The sequence below is a fragment of the Prionailurus bengalensis genome, chromosome B3 (genome assembly GCF_016509475.1).
Source record: "Prionailurus bengalensis isolate Pbe53 chromosome B3, Fcat_Pben_1.1_paternal_pri, whole genome shotgun sequence".
NCBI lineage: Eukaryota > Metazoa > Chordata > Mammalia > Carnivora > Felidae > Prionailurus > Prionailurus bengalensis.
In genome coordinates this window covers 138,009,205-138,031,808 of record NC_057355.1, presented here as the reverse complement: position 1 = coordinate 138,031,808, position 22,604 = coordinate 138,009,205, and the positions used below count along the sequence as shown (strand labels likewise).

Genomic DNA, 22,604 nt, shown 5'->3' with positions numbered 1-22,604 from the left:
CTTTGGTGGGAGTGTTTGATTCCCGTTATCCCTAAGAGAAATTATCTATGTAATTATTTCTCTTCCCCTAAAGGACTCCATGCGAGCTCACACAACGGAACTGATAATTGTAGAGTACTCGAAAAGCAAGAAACGGGGGGATGAGGGGAAGGACCCCAAGAAACCCGGCTATCTGCCTCTTCCCATCGGTGACAGCGGTGATGTTTGGGCTGAGTATGTAATGTCAGGACTGCGGGTTGGTGCACCTGTAGAATACTCCAAGTCCCAGATCCACAGCGATTGGGAAATACGGTGGTTGCAAAAGATATAAATGGACTTCATTAGAGAAGCCACAACCCAGCAGGTGTGGTCTAAATATCATGCTGCTGCCTCTGGGGATGAGGAGAAGCCCCCGAGAAGTGGCGTGGCCACTGCTCCCAGAGTCTCCATCACCTGCCCACTCAAGCCAGCTAATTTTATTGGCCTTCGGTCTACATTACCAAGAGGCCATGGAACTATAAATAATAAAGCGAGAAAACCGGATCCATTTGGCTGGCTCAGTGGATTTCTCCTGAATGCACTGTGAGTATGATATCTTCTCTTTGGAAAAGCCCAGTGTTGTTTGTTTGTTTGCTGTCTATTCCAAACAAAGTTTGCTTTTGACCGTGGGAAAATGCGGCACCGTCCCAGGGTGGGTGTCTTGAAGAAATTCTGGAGGAGTTCCAAATCTGGGAAACCCCTCTCTTGAAGAGCCTGATTGAGTAGGGATTTCCACTCTGATCCGGCAAAATGCATGTCATTGACCTTAGACAGCTCCTTTGTCCTCTGTGCCTCTGTTTCCCCTTTATGGCACAAGTGGCCCCGAAATCGATGGTCGCTCAGCCTTCCCAACGTACATATTCCCTCATCCTGGAATGAGGTCACTGAAGGCAGGAGAAACGGGCCAAAGAGCCAGAAAGTGCTTGAGGATTTGGTGAAGTCTGTGGGGCTGGCTGTGGTCATCGCCTCTCAGGAGACACAGCTCCATGTTTAGGCTCCAAGGAAGGTCACAGGGGGCGTTGCACCTCTGCCCCTGTGCCTGGCACGGAGGGAAAGCTCAAAATATCTCTTAAAAGAATGAAGGCACGGGGCACCTGGGTGGCTTAGTCAGTTGAGCCTCTGACTTCGATTCAGGTCATACCTTGTGGTTCGTGAGCTCAAGCCCCGCGTTGGGCTCTCTGCTGTTAGTGCAGAGCCTGCTTCAGATGCTCTCTCCCCCCGTCTCTCTGCCAATCCTCTGCTCGTTCTCTCTCTCTCTCTCTCTCAATCTCTCGCAAAGATAAACAAACACTAAAAAGGAAAAGAGTAAAGGCAGAAATCTCCAGGGCAAATTTGGGGATGAGACGATGTCCTTGTGTTCTACCCTCTTTGTTTCCCAGGAAGGAGAACGAAGTCTCCTACAATAGTCATCAGATTTGGTTCCCGGGTCAGCTCTCATGTCCAGCAGGGGAAGGAGGGTATGTCTCACCACTATTTCCTTCTAAACTTCCTTCAAAAAATAATACTGTCTACTCTGTCTAAAGCGATCTCTTCTTAAAATGGTATTAACCCCTGGGGCTCCTGGGTGGCTCAGTCGGTTAGGTGACTGACTACGCCTCGGGTCATGATCTCACAGTTCATGAGTTTGAGCCCCGCATCAGGCTCTGTGCTGACAGGTTAGAGCCTGGAGCTTGCTTTGGATTCTGTGTCTCCGTCTCTCTCTGTCCCTCCCCTGCTCGTTCTCTGTTTCTCAAAAGTCAATAAATGTTAAAAAAAAAAAATTGTTTAAAAAATGGTATTAACCCCTTAAAGTAGGTAGACCACAGAGCGTGCCTGGGACATCTCCTCAAGCCCAGGGTTTGGTGCCAGTCTTTCGGGATGCCAAGGCACATTTTTAGGAAGGGTCCCTCAGGTCCCGCAGTCCAAGGGAAGGCATTAAGTTTATGCAAGTACTGTGCCGTCCGTGGAGAACTCTGGAAGGGACTGGAAGAAAGCTGGGGTCTCAGAGGGCCCGTGGTTACACAGGGCATGGCAGGACGCCTCTGTCCAGCCTGTGCAGGAAGAGGCCCCTCATGGAGCAAATAGCACCGTAGCTGGCTGGCAGTCACTCAGCAGGGCTCCGGCCACTGGGGAGGGGAGCTCATCCAAAGCGCCCTGAACTTTTCAGTCTCATTGGCGTGAAGACAGACACTACATGAGCTTTTTCTTGCCAGGTGGCTCCAAAGAGCCCCCAACCGCTGTGCATCAAGTAGTTCTGATTCCCACGTGGGCTGTTGGCCGCTGTATTGTTTTTCCCAAACTACTGGTAAGAGTAAGAATGAAAGGACTTTCAGCATTCTTGTTGAAAGTGATAGCATGTCCCACTCTGCCCACCCCTTAGTCCCTTTGATGGGCAGATCCCAGTTACTAAGCTCATCAGTATGGTGTGGGAGGGGAGACCAGAGCTCGCTGCGGCAGCCCTGCTGGCCTCTCCCTGAGGCACCCCTGCCTGGGCTCTCCCCGCAGCCCCCCTGCCTGGCCTCTCCCCACAGGGGCCCTCCACATGCAGACTGAGGGTACCTGAGCTGCTCATCCAGAGGGCTCCTCACCTGGCTTGGACCTGTCTCCAAGAGGCATGACTCCTGAGTCAGGGCCATACTATTTATCTATTCCTAACTGAAGGGAATTTTTTCCTGAAATTAATAGGAAGTGTGGGACCAGGATGGTCAGAGAAGAGTTGAAAGACTGATTCCCCCGACGTGGCTCCAACCAGGTTCAGATCTTGTCCTTTTTCTTCTTATTTTGTTTACTATTTTATTAGTGAAACAACAAAACACACACACACACACACACACACACACACACTCACTCCAAACTAAAAACCAACAAAGAATTGCTCAACACGGGCAGTCTATCAATTTATTGGGAAACAACCAGTTGTTCAGCTATTTTAATGAATGAAATAAAAGTTAGCCTGCTCAGGCATCTGGGACCAGAGCCCATCTGACAAGTCTGAGTCAGTTTAGAGCCCGTGATGACAGATGGAGAGGCCCAGTAATGGGGCTACTGTGGGCCATTTGGGGGGAAGAGAGGCCAGGCTGTTGGGACTCAGTGGGGTGGGGCAGGAGGCCAGTGAGGAGGTGGTGCAGGAGGCCGGTGAGGAGGTGGGGGACGCAGGCTCATGGAGGTGGGGGAAGCTGAGACCCGGCCGGAGTGTGGTCTGCGTCTGCAGGGCCAGGGGCAGTGAGATGAGTAGCCGCAACTAGTGAGGAGGAAGTCAAAATGTCACTCCCCTCCCCATTTAATAGATGAAGAAACTGAGGCTCTGAAGGGTTAATAGGCTTATTCCGTGCCACCTAACAGACCCACAAGCAGGAGAGGACCTATATCTACACTTGTAATTCCATAATCAGTTCTTGTTCCAAGAGCTTGGAGAAGTAGAAAACACTTGTAGGGACCACTAACCAAACATCGCTTTAAAAATGTGGTGTGTGTGTGTGTGTGTGTGTGTGTGTGTGGTCTATGCCAGAAGCTTCCAGCAGCTTCCCTTCTCTGCTCCAAGGTCTGGCCCCCTGCCCAGACCCATACTCCACTCCCGGTAAGTTGCCCAAAGGCTTTGCACCTCACCTGGCCGGTGAACCTACTGCCGAGAATGTAGGTTCTTTCAGCTCCTTGACTGAGGTGGATAAGTTCTCCACTCCTGGGTATCGAGAACTAACATCCATACAGGCAATTATCTATTCGGAAGACAAGAAGCTTCTATTTTTAAACCACACAAATTTCGTAAATAGTCTAACCCACTAGCCCGAGAGATCGACTCCTTTCTAGTTTCTGTGTTCTTTCCTTTATCTGAAACATCCCAGGGATTTTATGAATCTTCCTTTTTATTACCTATTTTCAGACAGCTCCTACAGCCCTTGTGCATCACCATCGATTTTTAATTTTTACTAAAATATACATCATGAGGAGTATAAGATGCTGAGAGATCACATAAGCTGAGAGAGGGGGATGACCTTTCTGAGTGTCACACAGCCAAGAGATCTGAGGTCAGAGCCCAGAGTCCTTACTGCTTGGTCGTTCAGGCGTTTTTTAATATACATTTGTATTTTTTAGGATGCTTTTGGCCTTGAGTAGCTGACTACATTACTCACACCAGCACCACTGGGAGTCTGGAGGCAGGGCGGGCTCTGAGTTCACCTAATCTGTGGCCCAGCTCTGGTTTCTCTGCAAAACCCTACATGTCCCTTCTCTGTGTTGGCTTTGCCCCAGAGTCACTTCCCCCATGGGGCAAATGGTAGTCCCTGGCATCCACACCTTCCTGCCCAGGACATCCAGAGAAAGAGAGAGTGCAGCACCCCCATATGTCAACAAAGAGCCCCAAAATTCATTCATTGGATCACATAAGTCATGTGCCCTCCCTGAACACCCATCAGGGCAGAACCTCACCGCATCCTGCTTGGATTGGGCCCAGCTCCTGAACCACCACTGTCAGGGCCCCCTTGGAGCTGGAGATAGAGCCCTGCCCCTGAGGCACATGGGCTGTCTGTCTAAGGAGCGGGAGATACCTAGAAATATAAAGTCCTGTTAGGAAAATGGAAGAAATGGGTAGGATTCACTAGAATTTTCCAACACTGGGTCAGAGCCTCTTTGAAGACCCTGTCCACGGTGCTGAAGGCTGTGTCCAAAGCACCTGGCATAGAGGGTTTGAGGACATGAAGAACTTGGGGATTCAGGGCACCCCTAGGTGTAGATCCTGTTCAGGTATTTAGTTACCCTCTTAGTCACTCAACTGGAAAGAGCCCACTAGGTGGGCTCAGTTCCCCTAGGCTGGGGATCCTGAGGTTGGTTGCTAATAGCTCACAACTCCCCTCCCCATTCTGGAAAATTGCCTTCGGTGGGTAGGAGCTAACTGACCTGGGAAGTTCTACCCCAGGCCCTGAATCTTGGGGGCAGACTGAGCATAGCCACTGACAGTTGTCCAAAAGCCAGCCCCCTTTGTCTCACAGGGTCAGTGCTGCCATATGGTTGATGCTCCAGAGCCCTCTCCTGTGGATCAGGCCAAGTCTCCATATTACATGGGACCACATCCGTGCTCAGTTCTTTCCCTCTCTGTCCTGCTTGCCTCACTTCCTGAGGGACTCCTCCTACACAGGCAATGAATTCCTGAATTCTCACTGCAGGCTCTGCTTGTTGGGAACCCACTCTAAGACAACCATGAACAGTCTTGACTGTTGAGCACATTATTTCCCATGGATTGCAGATAAATAGAGATATAAGTTACAGGAAAACACACAGAAAAAACAAAGGACGGAGCAAAGAAATATAAATTGGTGTAAAAATCATTGACAGTAGCATGTCCAGCTAGAGAAGTCAACACACTTTTTAGAATATCATGCTTTTGGCATCTCTCTGTAGCCTTAGGACTGGAAATTGGGGAAAAGCAGAAAATGAAACTTTTGTCCCCCAAAATCTCAGTCTTATTGGGAGATGCTGTGCTGTGAAGTGGCAAAAAGGAGCAGGAGTCCTGGGGCCAGGCAGATTTGGCTTTTCTTCTCTATAACACTGCCTCTCTTTCCTGGAAAAGGGATATGGAAAGAGGTTTATTAGAGACCTGGGCTCTCCTGGGCTGGGTATCCACCACTTATAGACCATGTGATATTAGACAAAGGGATTTATTTCTGCAAATTAGTCAGGATTTTTGTTTGGTTTTAAGGAAAAAATCCAACTCAAACCAGCCAACCCAAAAGGAAATTTACTGGTTCTTATAACTTGGAGAAACAGAAGTGAGTGAGCTTCGGGTGAAGCTTGATCCAGGGACTCCAAAGATGTCACCAAGTATGTCTCCTCATTTCTTTCTTTCCATCCTTCTCTCTCTTCTTTCCTTCTATATATGGAACCCATGGCCACACTGAGTTCTAGGACTGTATAATGAAGCCAGACACCCCAAAGTTAAGAGTATTGTGCATTCTCAGGGAAAGACAACGACTTTCCTGATGCTGGTCATTCTCATCCCTTAACCAATCAGTGTGGCAGTGGATGGAGTATTCTGATGGCCTAGCCCCAGTCACATGCCCACCGTGTGGGGTAGTCTTATTATGATCCAATGTAGTGGAGGGAGTTTCTCAAAGGAATTGAGATACCATGATTATAGGATGGGGAGAGGAGTACAAAACCAAGAGATTTCTTCTACACTCAGTGGTCTCATTTATGAAATAAGGACAAATGTTTCTAGTCCCCAGAGTGATTGTAAAGCGTAAATGCTAAAATGGATGTCAAAGAATTTATAAACCTCACTGTGCTGCTTCTTTCATCTGGTCTTTATGAATAATATAAGGGCAGTAGGATTGTTTTGTTCTTTTTTCTACTAACCTCAGGTCTACTACTCAACAGGACAATCGCCAAAGAAAATGAACCCCATCTTGGGCCTGGGCCTACTTTTGGCTGGCCTTCTCACTGTGGAAAGTCTTCAGCAGCCCAACCTCCCTCTGAAGAATCATGTACCAGTGAGCCAGATCGAATCATGGAAGGGAAGGAGGGCAGCCCAGGAACTCACAAAGCGGAACACAGAATTCGGCTTCAAGCTTTTCAGGAAGCTGGTGTCCAATAGCCCGGACAAGAACATCTTCTTTTCCCCCTTGAGCATCTCTTCAGCCTTTGCTATGCTATCTCTGGGTGCCCAGGATTCCACCCTGGATGAGATCAAGGAGGGTTTCAACTTCAGGGATATTCCAGAGAAAGACCTTCATGAAGCCTTTCATTACCTCATCCACAGGATAAACCAGGAGGGCCAAAACCTGAAGCTGAACCTCACAAACACCTTGTTCATCGACAAGAAGCTGAAGCCACAGAAGAAGTTTCTGACAAATGTCAAGAACCAGTACAATGCAGACACCGTCCCCATCAACTTCCAGAACTCGGAAGATACTCGGAGGCAGATCAATGACTATATCAATCAGAAAACCCAGGGGAAAATCAACAACCTGATCAAGAATATAGATCCTGGCACTGTGATGCTTCTTACAAATTGTATTTTCTTTCTAGGTAAGGCTTGGGGCATGTTGGCATGGAAAGGATAGGATGACCAGTAGACTTAGATTTAAAACCTGGGTTGGCCACTTGCTTGCTCTGTGACCTTAATTCATATGTAATGAAATCATCAGAACTCCACTTTCCCTATCTGCAAAATGAGTACCTTTATTCACAACTCATAGGGCATTTATTGGGATCCAAAGTAAAAATGTATGAGAAACTAATTTGGGGAAGTCTAAATTATTCTCCATATGTGCATTTTCATTATTACTGATTATCCTAATACAACATTGGTTGTAGAGATTGGAGTGACATTCTTTTCCCTGTTTCTTAGATGAGGGATGTGTAGCTTGGAAAGAGATTGATTTAGGGTTACAAAGCCAGTCAAAGCAGGACTAGTCAGGACTAGATTCTAGTCAGGACTAGAATCTACTTCTCTTGACCCACAGGCTGTGCATTTATAGCACTCCAAGTAGACACCCAGGATGGTAATTGTGTTGATGATGGCGATGAGGTTCACTTTGGCGGGTGCCCTGGTCTCCTTGTCACATTTTGCAGATGTGACAGATCTACAAGGTGAGAGGCTGAATCTGAGGGTGAGAGACTGAAAAAGAAGATTAAAGAATATTCCCAAATCTAAGTTTCACTTACCACCCCCCCCCCAATAGTCACCACCACACACAGCCACTCACATGCCACATGCACACTCAAAGGTTGGCCAACATAGGCAAGAATCAGAGGCCAACAGCCCTCAGATCAGGCAAGATCATGGCGGGGCTATCAGAAACATGGTCCTGAATATGGAAGTTCAGCTCTTCCCAAATCCACAGTGAGACTGATGGCATAGAGGAAAAGAGCAGAGGGAGAGAGGAGAATCTGGAATTTCCCAGAGTTTCTACATCCCCTAGATTTTAAAAGCAATGGCAACAATGAGGCTGATGATGACTAGCATGCACTCAATACTCAATGTACAAGGTCATTGATCTGTGCTGCCTTTCCCACTCAGTCACACAGCAGCCCTCTAAGGTACTCATCAATCTCTTCATTCTTCAGACAAGGACGCTGAAGCCGAATGCAATTGAGACATTTGTTCAAGGTCATCCTTCTGGAACAGTGAAGTCAGAAGTTGAATTCAGGGACTTGGCCCTCAGGGTCCCATACTGGGGGCTCTGAGATTAGTGGGTGTGAAAAGACCCAGGTCTCACTTTATGCTAAATGGTATCAAAGAGTAGTCAGGGTCAAAATGGAGGGGTCCAAACACCCAGCTTTGAGTGTTTTCTTCTCTTCGGTAGGCTCCCCAAAGCAGCCTGTTCCATCGGTTTTCTCAGTCCTACCTGAGGGCAGCTATTCCAGGACTGACTTAGAACAGAGCTGAGTATTTTCACTCACACAAGACCAAATAGTTCCTACTAAGTATAACCCAGGCCTCTCTACTGGGACACAATCCAAGGGCTGTCTCAGCCTCAACAGCACCTGGGCTTCAGGCAGTCCACAGGTTCCCTCTCAGCCCCACAGCCCTGATCATGGCTTCTTTGGGAACTGACAGTCAGACCCATGCCACCTTACCAGGATATTTCAGGGTATGGCACATGGGCAAGGATTCCTGGAGACGTGTCCTGATATCCCAGAGTATCCAAACCCCGTCCTTGAATCCACGTGGATAGAGATCATTGGTTAGCTGGGTCCAGTCACCTCTTCCCTTTCAGGAAACTCATGTCACTTTGTCCTTCTTCAATCCTAAGCCAGGTGGAAACAAGAATTTGATCCAAAAGCAACTAAAGAGGAAGATTTCATCCTGGATGGAAACAAGTCAGTGAAGGTGCCCATGATGTTCCGCGGCGGCATATATGAAGCCGGCTATGATGAACAGCTCTCCTGCACTGTCCTGGAAATGCCCTACCAGGGCACCATCACTGCCATCTTCATTCTTCCTGATAAGGGTAAAATGAAGAATGTGGAGGAGGCCATAAACACGGACACTTTGGTCAGATGGAAAAAACTAACAACACGAAAGTAAGAGGGTGCCTGCCATACTCAGCAACTCCCTTCTTCCTTTTTACTTCTTCTAGCCCAGATCTATTGAGCTCTAACCCCATGACCAAGTCCTATTTTGCGCTCCGTGATGAACTTGTATTTTGGTAGGAAGTAGACCAGAAAACGAGTCCTAGGAATATAGCAAAACACTTGTTCTTAGAGGGAGATGGTTATATCATAAGAGTGGAGTGGACAGAGAAAAATCATGGTGGGCAGTGATGGGGGGCGGTGCTCTATGGAGCAGGTGGCATTGGGGTTAAGTCTCCAAGGCTGAACAGTGGTGTGTGCGGATGAGAAAGAAGTGATGGAATCCTAGGCAGAGAGAAACTGCAGGGACAAACATGAGGTGTCAAAGGGAGTTGTCTGTTGTACACAGAATCACGTTTTTAACTGTAATGTTATCATAAAACGGGTGAAGTGCAGCCCAAATAAGTTATACTAATAACAGTTGAAGGACTAAAGTGAGTAACTAATTTTTTTAAACATAAAATTAGAACAGATTTAAGATGAGCCTACAGAATTCTTCTCAGGCACTTGCTTAATAGTAGATGTTCTTGGGAAGAGTAAGGGCTGGGGTCTCGGCATCAGTGTCGACTTGGTGTCAGTGTAGATGTGCATGGTGCCTGGGGAGCTTCAGGGCCAGGACAAGCATATGGCAGCTGGAAGTGCACAGGAGCGTATCCCCGGAGCAACTGTTGAACACATGTTGGATCTCTAAATTGAGCTGAAAGCTCATGAAAGAGAAATTCCAGTTCTGAAGGCCTCAGATAAAGTCACTGTATCAGAATGGGGAGGAACAGCAGGCTAGATGGTAGGTCTTCCCAAGAGGGCTGCTATGTCTTGGGATCTGCACAGCACCTCCTGATCCTCCCTGCTGAAAACCAGGGCCCGCGGTGGGTAATGGCATCTGGGCCCTGAAACGGGAGGAAGTGTCTGGGTTCCAACCTTAGCTGAGACCCAGTTTTCTCTTCTGTGGCATGGTCCACTAACGCCAGCCTCAAAGGACTCTTGAGGGGATCAAATGTGCCGTAGCAAATCACGACCCCACGGAAGGCACAGACCTTTTCCTTCCAATGGGTTGAAGAGGCAGGGTTCCAAAGTTCTCAGAAGAGCATCTGAACTTCAGGTTTATTGAAAGACAGGCGTCTTGTAGGTCTGGTCCCCTTACCTACGTGGTGAACCTCTGGGATGGCAGCCCATTGGTTGAAGATGAAGGCACATCTCTCTTAACCTGGGGATGCCACCAAGAAGGCTGGCAGTTTCCAGCCTGTGCCCTCCAATTTCTGAGTTCACAGAGGTGCCTTGGGGAATGAAGGGTATGGAAGGGTGTGAAAAGTGGGCTGCACACCCTCCACCCACACTTTATCCAGAAGTCCTGGCTTCATGAGACGTGACCTCCATAAGGTCACATTTCTCTTAGTATTCAAATTATGATGACCAGAGACCCTGCAGCTGGGCTGGAGGGACTCAACATCCCCATCTCTAGGCTATTCCTACCAGTTTTCCATGGGGCGCAGCTCTGGTCCCAGCAACTGGTGCTGCATGTGGCCTGTGCCCAAGCCCCTCTGCAGCCCTTGCTGAGACTGCCATCAAGACACCGCTAACTGCAAGCAGATGTTCCCGGAAAACTGTGGCCATCTCTCTGGTTTCGGGAGAGGGGCCCACACTCCACCCTTTGTGAGATAGGCCCTTTGAGAGTTCCTGCAGGCCAACACAGGCCTTCCTGGAGGTTTGGGCTTAACACAACCAGAGATCTTCGCAGAGGCCCGGGGATACTCACAGAGCATAGAAGCGGCTTCTTGTGAAGTCCAAGCACAGGCTGCTCATAGGGGTTCCTCCACAGTGCATCCTAGCTGGCTCCTGTTCCTGACCCTCCCACATCACAGTAGGACTGCAACCGCTTCCCAGGGGACTCCTGGCACCAACTCCTGTGACCCCCGCCCCACACCAGGAGCATATCCTTCACGAAGTGGACAAAATGACCGTTTTCAGCCCTAAGCAAGAGCGTGTCGAGCCTCTCTGGTCAGCACCCTATTGTGGCTCCCTATTTCACTCAGAAAAAAAATGACCCAGCTTGCCTGATTCCTTTGTCTCCTTCAAAGTTTCTCCAATCTTCCCTGTGTCTCAGCATCCCTAATTCCCCCAAGTTGATCTGGATTTTTTCCCATTGCATGCATTGCCTCCTTATACACAGGCTCCCCGTCTATGCATCGATGCTTATGGGATGCTTTTCATCATTTGGGTTTTCTTGTCTGTCTTCCCTGCTAGAGCACACACTCAAGGTCATGAGTTTTGCCTCTTTCATTCACACATGCATCCAAGCACCTCGAACACCACCCCCTGTATACAAGAGGCACTTAATTTGTTGAGTGAATGAATGAGTGGGAAGGTAAGTCTTGGAGCCACAGGCCTGTGGCTGGTATTTAAAGCCCTGACACTGAATGAGATCCTTCTGGAGGGAGGAAAGATAGAAAATAAGAGGACCGAGGGGGTGGGGCTTGGAGCATCACAGACAGTACAGATGGGCAATGAGGTGATGCTGGCAAAGGGGGAGAGAAGGAGTGGCCGGTGAAGGAGAGAGAGCTGGACTCAGGTTGGAATGCTTCCACGTGGAGAAAGGGGACCCACTGTCTGGGAGCTGTCTCCTGGGTTAAGCAAGCAGAGGTCAACAGTGGCCCTGGACAGTGGGATGTTGATGGCGAAGGTCTAGGTGGAGTGGGCCGAGAAATAGTGGGAGAAGTAGAGATCTCTGGCAGAGATGATTAATTTCTGCTTAGATATGGGAGGAAAAGAATATGGGAGGAAAAGAAATGGGCTGGGAGCTGAGAGGTGACTCGGGGCCAGGGGAGATGAGTTTGCTTCTGTTCTGTAGGATAGAGGTCATCAGAGAGCATGACCTGTTCCTGGGGGGTGATCAGGCAGATACCATTTATGATGGGGGCTGCAGAAGAAGAGAAGAAACGTGGGCAGGAATGAGGTTGCGAATAGGCAACAAGAAATAGAGTTTAGAGCCAGACGGACAGGAACCCAGGGCCCACGGGTACCCCAGGGCCCCTGGCCCCAAGCCCCAGGTGGGGAGGCCGATCCGGATTCCACCTGCAGAGGATGCGAAGCCACCAACTCATGGGTGAAACGAGAAACACTTGCTGGTGGGTCACCGGCTGCTCAGTGCCTACACACATTTGCTTTAGCATCCTTCCTGCCTCATGCTTGCTGTGATTGGCATCATCATTTCGCCCAAGTGGCTTAAGAATGTGAGATCATTTGTTCCAAGAGTCAGAATGGATTTGAACTCAGTTCTGCCTGGCTTCAGATCCCAGGACCTTGCTGTCTCTGGCATCTGGCTCGCTGGGTCAGGACTGGTTCAGGGCTTGGGCAAGGCTGAGACCGCGGTGGGGACACCTCAACGTCTGTGGCCCATGGGGCCCTGAAACAGTGGAAACTTGAGAACATTTCTGTGGATGAGGGCTCTGGGGCAGGTTTGACAGGGAGAAGGGACATAGTTGAGAGGTGTTTTGAAGCCAGGGTCCCAAGGTCAGAGTCCCTCCTCACTCTGGGGACAGAGAGAAGGTCTGAGACCCTCAGTGCTGAGAGGGCCAATGTCCCACTCATCCCTGCCCTGCGCCTGCCCAGGGAAGCAGGGACACCCTGCTGCTCACCTGTTACTCCCATCTCCCCCAGGGTCGTGGACATATCTTTGCCCAGATTCTCCATCACCGGGACCTATGACCTGAAGAGGACGCTGTCCTACCTGGGTATCACCAAAATCTTTGAGGAGCATGGTGATCTCACCCGGATCTCCCCTCATCGAAGCCTAAAAGTGGGTGAGGTAAGCGGGCCTGGCCTGGATGCCACCCCCTCCCACGGGGAGCCTTCGCACAGCCCTGGGCCAAAGCCATTGTCACAGCAGCCAGCCAGGTCTCATCCCTCCAGTCAGGCCGGGTGCCAGTCCAGCTCTGTCCTTAACCAGCCATGTCATCCTGGGGGGACCACATAACTTCCCCATGCCTCATGTTTCTGGTCTTTGGAGTTGGAAATACCAAGTTCCTGATGCTATTTTGGAAGTCGATTCTGTGCAATGAACGACTGCTCAGGACCTGGAACATTTATTAAGGCCTAGGACTGGTCTAGCTCGGACCCAGAGTCTGTCCCAAAGGCCTCACGGGCTTGTTGGGAGTAAGTCGCAAACATGTTCTACGTGAGCAAGCCAAGGGCCCCGTGATTTCCAATGAGGCTGAACACCTGTGTGCTGGGGGCAGAGAGAACCGCATGGGGTGGTGGCCTGGGATATAGCAGATCTCAGACAGGACCTTCAGTTAAATCCAAATTTCAGATACGTGACAAATAGTTTCTTCAGTCCAGAATATGGGATATACTTACACTAGAAGAAAGTCATCATTTCCCTGAAATTCAACTTGAATTGTACATGCTATATTTTATCTGGCAACTCTACTTTTAAGGTAAAAGGGCGTGGGGGGTGGGGAGATTTCAACAAGCAGGGATAGGCGTAGGGAGGATCTTCCATTAAAGGGAACGGCTTGGCCAAAGGCTTGCAGCCTGGAGAGCACGGCGTCCCGAGTGGTGGAGACTGGCTGGTGCCCTGGGGTAGATCTGGGGTCTCAGGCATCTCCAACAGCTCCCCCAGAATCTGGCTCCTTCCTCGCTGTCCTCCGGGCAGATGAGAGGACTATGGACAGGACTTGGTGGGGGTACGATCCCCTCCCTTCCGTCTAGCTGAGGTTCAATAGACTCCTTCTGCCCTTACACCCCTCGACACTCCCCTGTAATTCACGGAAGGTTAGCAAACCACCCCACCCTCCCCGCTGCAGCTGGCACTCCCCTCGCCTCACTCTTTCCTTCACGCTGTTTGCCCACATCCTTCTGCAATGACGGCAGAAGAACGAGGAGCCCCAGGGCAGCTGGCACCAGCCAGGTTACCGCCGTGCTGGGCAGCCTTGGCCGAGACCTCTCCCTCTCCGGAGCTCCGAGGAGCTTGGTGACACTGACCGCACCCCTGATTTCTGCAGGCGGTGCACAAGGCAGTGCTGAAGATGGATGAGAAGGGGACGGAGGGCGCAGCGGGCTCCGGAGCACAGACGCTGCCCATGGAGAAGCCGCTCTCCATCACTATAAACAGACCCTTTTTGGTGCTTATTGAGGATAGTGTCCTGTCTGCTATAATCTTCATGGGAAAGATTACTAATCCTACTGGGGCGTAACGGGGACTTCCAGCGATGGCTTGGGGCTGAGAACGTTTTTGTCTGCCTGAGATCGGGATTGAGGACCTTCTAATCTAATCCTACGCCATCAAGAGCTCCCAAGAACACCGTCCACACAGGCAGCACGGCTGGCTTTGGGGGCTCCTGTGCCTCAGCCCTCTCCCTGCCCTTTCTAGTGTAGGATTCGGACCCCCCCCCCACCACCCACTTGGCTGGCTGTGATCTTCTCTCCCCGGAGAGGCAGAGGGGCTTCGTGATTTAATAAACACCCCCTCAGTTCTGCTGTCTGTTGGTGGATAATTTGGGGAAAGCAATGAGATGACATGAGCACCCAGACTTTGGAGGGAGAGACACTTGGGTTCACGTCGGAGGAACAGAGTGTCTCTGGGAAAGCCACATACCTCCTCTGAGCCTCTATTTCTGTGTTCCTGAAACAAGGGCAGTGACAAGTCCCTTCTGGGGCTCTGAGGAAACTAGCAGCCTTCGTTAGAAAAGTTAGTTCCCCTTGGTGAGCCCTTAGCCTTGCATCTTTGGTATGCGATCTACAAAGGTATGTCGCCCACGGTGTCCCCATGGGAACTCCAGGATCAGCCGGGCATCCAGTTGGAGGGTAAAGTAGGGGTGGGGCTGGCCCAGCGCTGGGGGGTGGAGCCTGGAATAGCAGCGACGAGGGTTCAGTGCCAGGCGTATCTGATTCCGGAGCCCACAGAGAAGAGCCTGGGGTTTGAACCTGTTAGCGAGCTCAGCTCAAGAGTGAATGGGGTGGGGGGAGGGGGTTCCCTGCACCTGCCTAGAAAATGTGGCCCCTCAAGATCTGTCCCACATGCCCATGGAGCTATGTAGATTAGAAGCATGGGAGCCCTCGTTTCCAGCAGCTGATTCCTTTGCCTCCTGCCGTAAATGCCCACTGCCCACGTGTTTTGGGGGGAGGGGGTCCTGAGTGGCGTGGCCACGAAGAAGCCTGAGCTGGCATCAGCTGGCGTCCCCTGGGGGTGCCTAGCAGCTCACCGCTTACTGTGCCTTTTGTGTTCTGGTCACAGCTGCCCCGTGGGGTGGCCAGAATGGACAGACGTGGAAACTGAGGCAGAGCCATAAAGTGATTTTCCTACGGCCTTGTGGTTTGCCGTGGGCCACAAGCACTTGTCTTCTGGGCCAGGGCAGGGAGGGGTTCCACGTGGACTTGGGGGCCTGGCTAGCCACTCCTGAGCTCCTCTCCCAGCTAAGAGAGCTGCCCAGTCTACTTCAGCATGGGTGTATCCAACAGGCACCCTCTCTTCCGTCCTGGGCACCCCCAGGGCCCTGGAGACGCAGCCCACACGTGGGCGGGCGGAGGAGGTCGTCTGGAGAGGGATTGGGCTACTTTACAGTGTGGTGAGGGCTAAGATGGGGGGGCACCGGAGTAAACACCCCTCTTTGAGAGGGTGGGAGACAGAGAAGGCTGAGACCCTGTGCCAGTGACACAGACGTGGGGCAAAAAACAGGGAATCCCTGCAGAGCACATTGTTGACGGTCACCATTTCTCCTGCACCAGCCTGAGGGAGGTGGGGTGGGGGGGCGGTGGGAAGACACCAGATACACACGGGAACCCTCAGTGGTCGGCTCGGGTCTGCGACATTATCCACTGGGGACAAGGGACAGTCAGACAAGCCACATAGTAGCTGGGTGGCTTGGACATGTCACTTAACCCCCCTGAACCTCATTTACTTTACTAAAACACGTGTAATAATACCTAGGTCCTGGGGCTGAGGAGCTCTGAGGGTTACAAGGCATGACTTGCAATCCATGCCCGGCACATGGCAGGCATTCAGCAGTGGCCCCTGTTATGCTCTCCCACCGTCCCCCAAGCATCTGAGATGAAGAGCTCTGTTCCAAAACTCAGTGCTCCGGGCCTTTGCCTTGGCATTCCCCTCTCCTGGGAATGCCCTCATCCTGCCTAACGAGCTCCTGCTCGTCCTCCAGCGCCCAGTCCATTAGGATATCTCTATGAGACCGTCCCTACCTTTCCGGCATCTTCCAAGCAGCCCCTCAATAAAGCACTCACCTCCATGGCTCCTGGGTCTGAATTTCCCCTCCACCCCCACGCGGGCTGCAATCAATCCTGCATTATTAAGCAGCGATTTATGGGACGACAGCCTGTGCACTGGTGGCCGTTACAAACAGACCTGGCCCCTGCCTCCGTGACATTACTATCCAGCGGGAGCAACAGCCGTGAGTTGCAGACACACACACGTGCATTTCTGATCACGAGCTCCAGTGAGCATGAAAAAAAAGACAACCCTGGGGGGGCCTTCCAAGGTAAGTAACGGGGGTCCGACCCGGTCTGGGGGCTCCGAGAAGGCTGAGAGAGCTCCAAATGCTGGGAGCTTATCTGTTCTTGAATTGCCACAGTTAAACCCGCACACAGGTATGATTGCCTCAGTGTGGTTAGCGATCTAGAAAATGCTGGCTGGGCTTCCAGATAGAAGTTGAGCACAAGCTCCAATGCTCACTGGTCTTCCCTGTGACCAACTTTATTGTCAAAGTGACTGTTGCACATCTTAAACGCTTTTCAGACGATGTCCCACCTTCACAGACATAATTTGCTCTGCACGACAGAAATAAATCCTACCGTGGGGGAAAGAAACAGGAAGAGCTTGGAGTGGGAACACAGACAGATTCCGCCAAGCAGGGGAAACAGCAGGTGCAGAGGACCTGGGGCAGGCAAGCGGCAGGGATGAGGAACTGAAACGAGATTAATGTGGCCAGAACAGGGAGAACACTGATCTTTAGCCCAAGAACCACGGTGAGCTGTCACCGGTGCTGAGCTGGAGGGTGTCTTGGGCAAACACATGTGTTTATAAGTGTCCCTCTGGCTGCAGACTGGGGCGTCCCTCGGCCCCATTGCCTGGGCCATGTCTGTGTTTGCTGCAATGAAAGACTGGCACAGCAGTCCCCCTGCTCCGGACACGGCCAGCCCCCCTCCAGAGCTCCCCACTCCTCTGGGACGGAAGGCCACCGCCTGGGGAGATTGGCCTTGCCTGCTTCTCCCCCTGGGGATTGCCGCCTCCCTGCACCTGCTCACTCCACCCCACCCTGCTCTTGCTCCCCATTCTCTGCTACGCCCACCAGCTTCTTTCAGCGTGTTACTCCCACTTCCAGAAAGATCCACGCCTACTTCTGCTAGAACACCTTCACAGGCCACCTGTTTGTGGATGGACTGACCCCACGGATGAATAAGTGAGTAAATTCGTCTTTGAAGCAACCAACACTGACTACCTGCCTCCCACGGGACTGGCATCGTGTCGGTTTTTCCACCAAGAAACCGACCCACCAACCCTTCAAGCTGGGCGACGGTTCCATTCTACGGATGAGAAAACCGAGGCTCAGGAAGACCACGTAACTTGCCCAAGTTCCCACAGCTGGAAACCCACAGATCTGGAACTAAATGCAAGTCCCCTGAGCATTTCAGTTTTTCTTCGTCCACCCCCCCATCCAGCAAATATTTTCTGAGTGTCCGTCCTGTGCAGGGACCGTTCTAGGGGCTTGAAACGCATCAGTGGACAAAACATACAAAGCGTCTTGCCCCCCCAAGGGTTCCAAGCTAGCAGACAGAGGCATACGATAAACAATAGGGTTAATAAATGAAGAAGACAGGTGAGGGTGGTCGAGGTGCCGGTGGGGCTGGCGGGGGTCAGCTCGGCCTCCCTGAGAAGAGGATGCCTACTGCTCAGATGGTAGATAGATTCTGTGATTCTGCTCTCCACGGCTTCTGTGGCACGATCAGCTTCCGGAGACTTCTGGCCCCAGGGATGCCCGCCAGGAGCGTACTTGACGATAGGAGCAGGGTTACAGCCCCAGCCAAGAAGGGAAGTGCCCCCATCAGTGTCCCTCCTTTGCGATGACGGGGTGGCCCCGGATGATCTCCAAAAGCCCTCCTGTCTCCAACAACACTTTGACATTCGTCTTGGAAACGATAGAGCCTGCTCCAAAGTTTCACTGCCATGCGTTCATTTAGCCAGCAAATATTTAACAAACATTAAGTGTGCCAGGCATGGTCCCAGGCGTGGAGAAGCCGGATGAGAGCTTAGGGACCCGTGGCCCTGCTGCCTCCCATTCAGGCCCAGCTGGGTCACATCAGTGCTCAGGGACGACAGTAGGAGAGTGAGGCCGGGACTCCCTTCTCTTTGGGAAACATGCTGTCTATTTCCACTCAATTTCCTCTTTTAGTTTCAGTCCCAAGCCGCTCTTGATATTGCGGCTGAATCCACATCTCTTTTGTGCTACTCTTTATTCAAGATGGATCTTTAAATCAGTGTACGTTAAAAAGAAAGCAATCGGTTTGAACAGAAAAAATAATATCTGGTTTTCTATAGATGATAAGCATCATCTATAGAAACGTATATGCATCATCTATACATCCCAGGACGCCATGATGCCTGGTGCGGCCGTCTTCCATTTCAGGGACTTTGTCAGGGGCTTCAAGCAGCTGGAGGTGGGCGGGAGGTCCCGGAGTCGGACAGACTGAAGTTCGAATCCCAGCTCGGCCGTGTATTTGGTTCGTGACATTAGGCAAGGCACTTAATTGTGCCCAATCCTTGGTTTTTCCTCTCTGTGAAGCGGGGATCATCATATTCATCTCAGAGGATATTTGGGCAGGGGAGGGGGTTACATAATGCAATGCATATGAACCTACTTTGCACACAGTAGGCACCCATCCGCATTAGTGACGCCTGGTAAAGGCATCCAGAGCCAGGGAGGAAGGCTACCGGGTGAGTGTCTCTCAAGGTAACCTTCCAGCACAGGTAACCTTTCGGTTGGTTTCTCTTGGTGGGATGCCAACGAAGGAATCCCAGATTCCAAGACTGGGCTGGGAAAGAGTCCCGGCAGGGTGAAGATCCTTCCTGGAACAGGAAGCCTGTGTCTCTTGGAATGTTGAAGCAGTGACCTCTTTGCCAAAACCAACAGAAAACAAAGGAACAATTAGACAAAACTCCTCAGGGCCTGAGGGTCCGTCTGGATCTACCCCCTTCCCCGCCCTCAGACTGGCTCACGCAGCCACTCTGGGCGGGCTAAGGGATGAGCAGGGTTGCAGCAAGAGAGCGCAGGGGGCTCTGGGGAGCACCCCCACCACGGGACAGGTGCTCACGTCCACACTGGGTAATGTTGGGTCCCGACAACATTGTGGGGTCGCCCTCTTGGTGAGCTTCTGAACAGCAGCTTCTGGTTGACGTGACATGGCAAATTCCAGCCTCCAGGCGTCCCGTGTGCCCCACGGTCCCAGCAGGAATAGGCGACATTAAAAAAATATATGCGGGGCGCCCGTGTGGCTCAGTCAGTGAAGCAGACTCTTGGTTTCAGCTCAGGTCATGATCTTGCGGGTTCCTGAGTTCGAGCCCCGCATGGGGGCTCTGTGCTGCCAGTGCAGAGCCTGCTTGGGATTCTCTCTCTCTCTCTCTCTCTCTCTCCCTCTGCCCCTCCCCTACTTGTGCCATCTCTCTCTCTCTCAAAATAAATAAATAAACTTTTAAAAATATATGAAAAAAGTACCAAGATATAGCCAAATTTAAAAAGTGATGGGAAGATCCATATAAACCAGAAATGGGGCAGAATCATAAAGATGTGTGAGGTAGGTAGGAGATCTGACAGCCAGGAACAGAAGAGTCTAGAGCAGCCTGGGCACAGCAGGAGAGGCCCTGAGGAGGTGGACAGATTTGGGATAAGGCTCCATCTAGATGGGACCTGGGATGGGCCCGTGGGATCTGCGTCCGAGGCGTCATTTCTCCAGCAGCAGGATTGGTCTTGTGAATTTGGGGAGAACCAGGGGTTTGCTTTTCCCAGGACCTGAGGAGTTCAGAGCCAGAGATAAGAATATCTCTGAGAGCTTCAGAGAAGCCCCAGAGAGATTCTCTCTGCGACCTGAGCGGAAGTCGTGCGGGAAGGAAGCACCCAGCGCCCCTCACTCCTAAGTTGGCTCATCTTTCCCTGGAAAGTCTGACTCAGTAGTTCTAGGTGGGGCCTGGGAATGTGCATTTTAATGAGAACACAGGTTCTCCTGACAATTAACCCAGCCTGGGAAACTCCATCCTTCAGGATGCCAACCTGTCTCACCAACTGTAGGCCTTTACAAAAGTCCCTGGGTGTGGGCCAGTCAGCAGAGCCTGGCCCTTCGGGTTCTCTACATTCCTCCCACTGCCCTCCCACCTCCCCCCCCATCTTTATACTCCCTTTATTGTTCTCCCTCTCTCCCCGTCACTCACCGATTATGGTCCCTGCCCTGGAGGAAGCCACACAAGATCCAGACTGTGCACTCGGGGAGACAGACACCCGAGGAGGTAAATTGCAATGGTTTGCTCCAGGTGTGGGCGAAGGGAGGGGCTGACTTTCTGTGGGATCTGGAAGACTCTGCGGGGTGGGAAGTTTGGAGCTGGAAGATCTGGAAGACTCTGCGGGGTGGGAAGTTTGGAGCTGGAGCCGGCAGGATGCAAAGCAGCTTGTCGGAAGGGGAGGGAGGGGAGGGCAGCCTAGACAGACTGAGAGTCAAGTGCAACCATACAGGTCAGGGGGAAGAAATGACAGGGCCGTATTCATTCTACTGTAGTTCGTCTTTTTCTACTTCGTTTACGTAGAGTAAGGGGCACAAATATCTGTGCCTGTTATTTCTTCCAGGCTTTTTCTCTCCCACCCCCTCCTTGCCCAGGACTCCAGCTGCCCATCTGTTCGTCCGCTTGCTTTCATTTCACAGATCACTGGGGCTCTGTTATTTTCCTCCCCCCGCCTGCTCTCTTTTAAGTTTGGACAGCTCCTGTTGATGTGTTTTCAAGCTCACTGAGCTTTTCTTTCAACCATTTAGATTTTCTCTTATAATCTTTTTGGTCTGGATTTTGTTGTCTCTCTTTACAACGTGTTGACACTTGTTTTGGAACAGCCAACACAAGTACACGCAGGACTTTTTTTGTTTGTTTGTTTAATCCTGTCCAGGATCTTATCATGGTTTATCATCTTCTCATGATAAAATGTTGCATCGCAGACCAAGTGTGTTAAGGTGTCTACAGCGGCTTTAAACTAAAGTTAGTTGAGCCCTAACGTCAAGATGTGACGCTTCTAGGGTCTCTGCTGAATGCCTTAGGTGCTCATTGACATCCCACAACTGTGTCCAGTCGGAAACTCCCTCCCTCCCCGTGCTATGAGAACTCTGGAAATTGTTCTATATCTTCACGGCGGTTTTGGGGTTTTGCTTTTGCTTTCGGGCCATCCTGGTGGAATTTCACTTTACGCACGCAGCGCTGAGAGCTTAGCTTCGGACCGAAGCTAATGCACACTTTTCCTGCACAAACCATAGCTGCTTCTGCTTTCCTAAACTCTGAGACCGTCAGCAAGCCTCTGCTTGGGTTTCCCTCCTTGTATCCGAAAAGTGTCTTTAGACAGAATATTGGGACAATCACAGGGCTTCCCTCATTTGTTTGCCTTCTCTGCCTGTTGTCCAATGTCTGAATTGTCTCACATATTTTTTAGGGTCTCGATTATTTCATGTATTTTACCTAATTTTCTATGGTTTTAAATTTTGTAATGTTTATTTATTTTTGAGGTGGGGAGGGGCAGAGAGAGAGGGAGACAGAATCCAAAGCAGGCTCCAGGCTCAGCTGTCGGCACAGAGCCTGACATGGGGCTCGAACCTATGAATCGCGAGTTCATGACCAGAGCCGAAGTTGGACACTCAACAGACTGAGCCACACAGGCGGCCACAGTTTTCTTTTTTTTAAAGTTTATTTATTTATTTATTTTTGAGACAGAGAGAGAGAGCACAAGCAGGGAAAAGGTAGAGAGAGGGGGAGAGAGAGAATCCCAAGCAGGCTCCATGCTATCAGCGCAGAGCCGACACAGGGCTCGATCTCAGGAACTGGGAGATCATGGCCTGAGCCGAAATCAAGAGTCAGACGCTTAACCCACCGAGCCACCCAGGCACCCCTTTTGTCCAAGTTCAATGTCAGTTACTTTGTCTTGGCCAAAAATATAAGTCAACTCAAATTTCATAGATGGGGATGCCATGTAAGTATCACCTTAATTAAGACCCTGCAAGGGTCTTTCTCGCTGATTTCCAAGCAGTATCACCTCTCAGAGGTAAATTGCCCACTTAATTTATTTCAATTCATTCCTTCCTCAAACCCTTAACTGAGCCCTTTGTACTGGCCACACCGTGAGGCACAGCAGGTACAAGAGGGACAAGTTCTCTGTGACTCCTTTAATTTTGCATCACACAAAGAAATGTGAAATTGTAGCCATGGTAAGTATCTCACTAAAAAATTAATAGTACTGTGAAAACGTTTCGAGGGGGGAATTTGCCTCATCTGAGTGTCAGAGAACTTCCTT

General features: G+C 50.8%; 1 protein-coding gene across 3 annotated transcripts; it reads left to right on the top strand.

The window, feature by feature from the left end:
* Positions 1–323: 323 nt before the first annotated feature.
* Positions 324–14,541, top strand: SERPINA12 (serpin family A member 12). 3 transcript variants are annotated; one of them, XM_043556939.1, is made up of 6 exons: positions 324–561; positions 5,690–5,811; positions 6,367–7,017; positions 8,748–9,018; positions 12,721–12,868; positions 14,067–14,541. In XM_043556939.1, exons 2-6 carry the CDS (start codon positions 5,802–5,804, stop codon positions 14,256–14,258), a joined length of 1,272 nt encoding a protein of 423 aa, XP_043412874.1. In that variant the 5' UTR covers positions 324–561; positions 5,690–5,801; the 3' UTR covers positions 14,259–14,541. The 3 variants fall into 3 exon arrangements, with proteins under 3 accessions (XP_043412874.1, XP_043412875.1, XP_043412876.1); XM_043556940.1 differs by lacking the exon at positions 5,690–5,811; XM_043556941.1 differs by lacking the exon at positions 5,690–5,811 and having other exon boundaries at positions 6,351–7,017.
* The last annotated feature ends 8,063 nt before the right edge of the window (positions 14,542–22,604 follow it).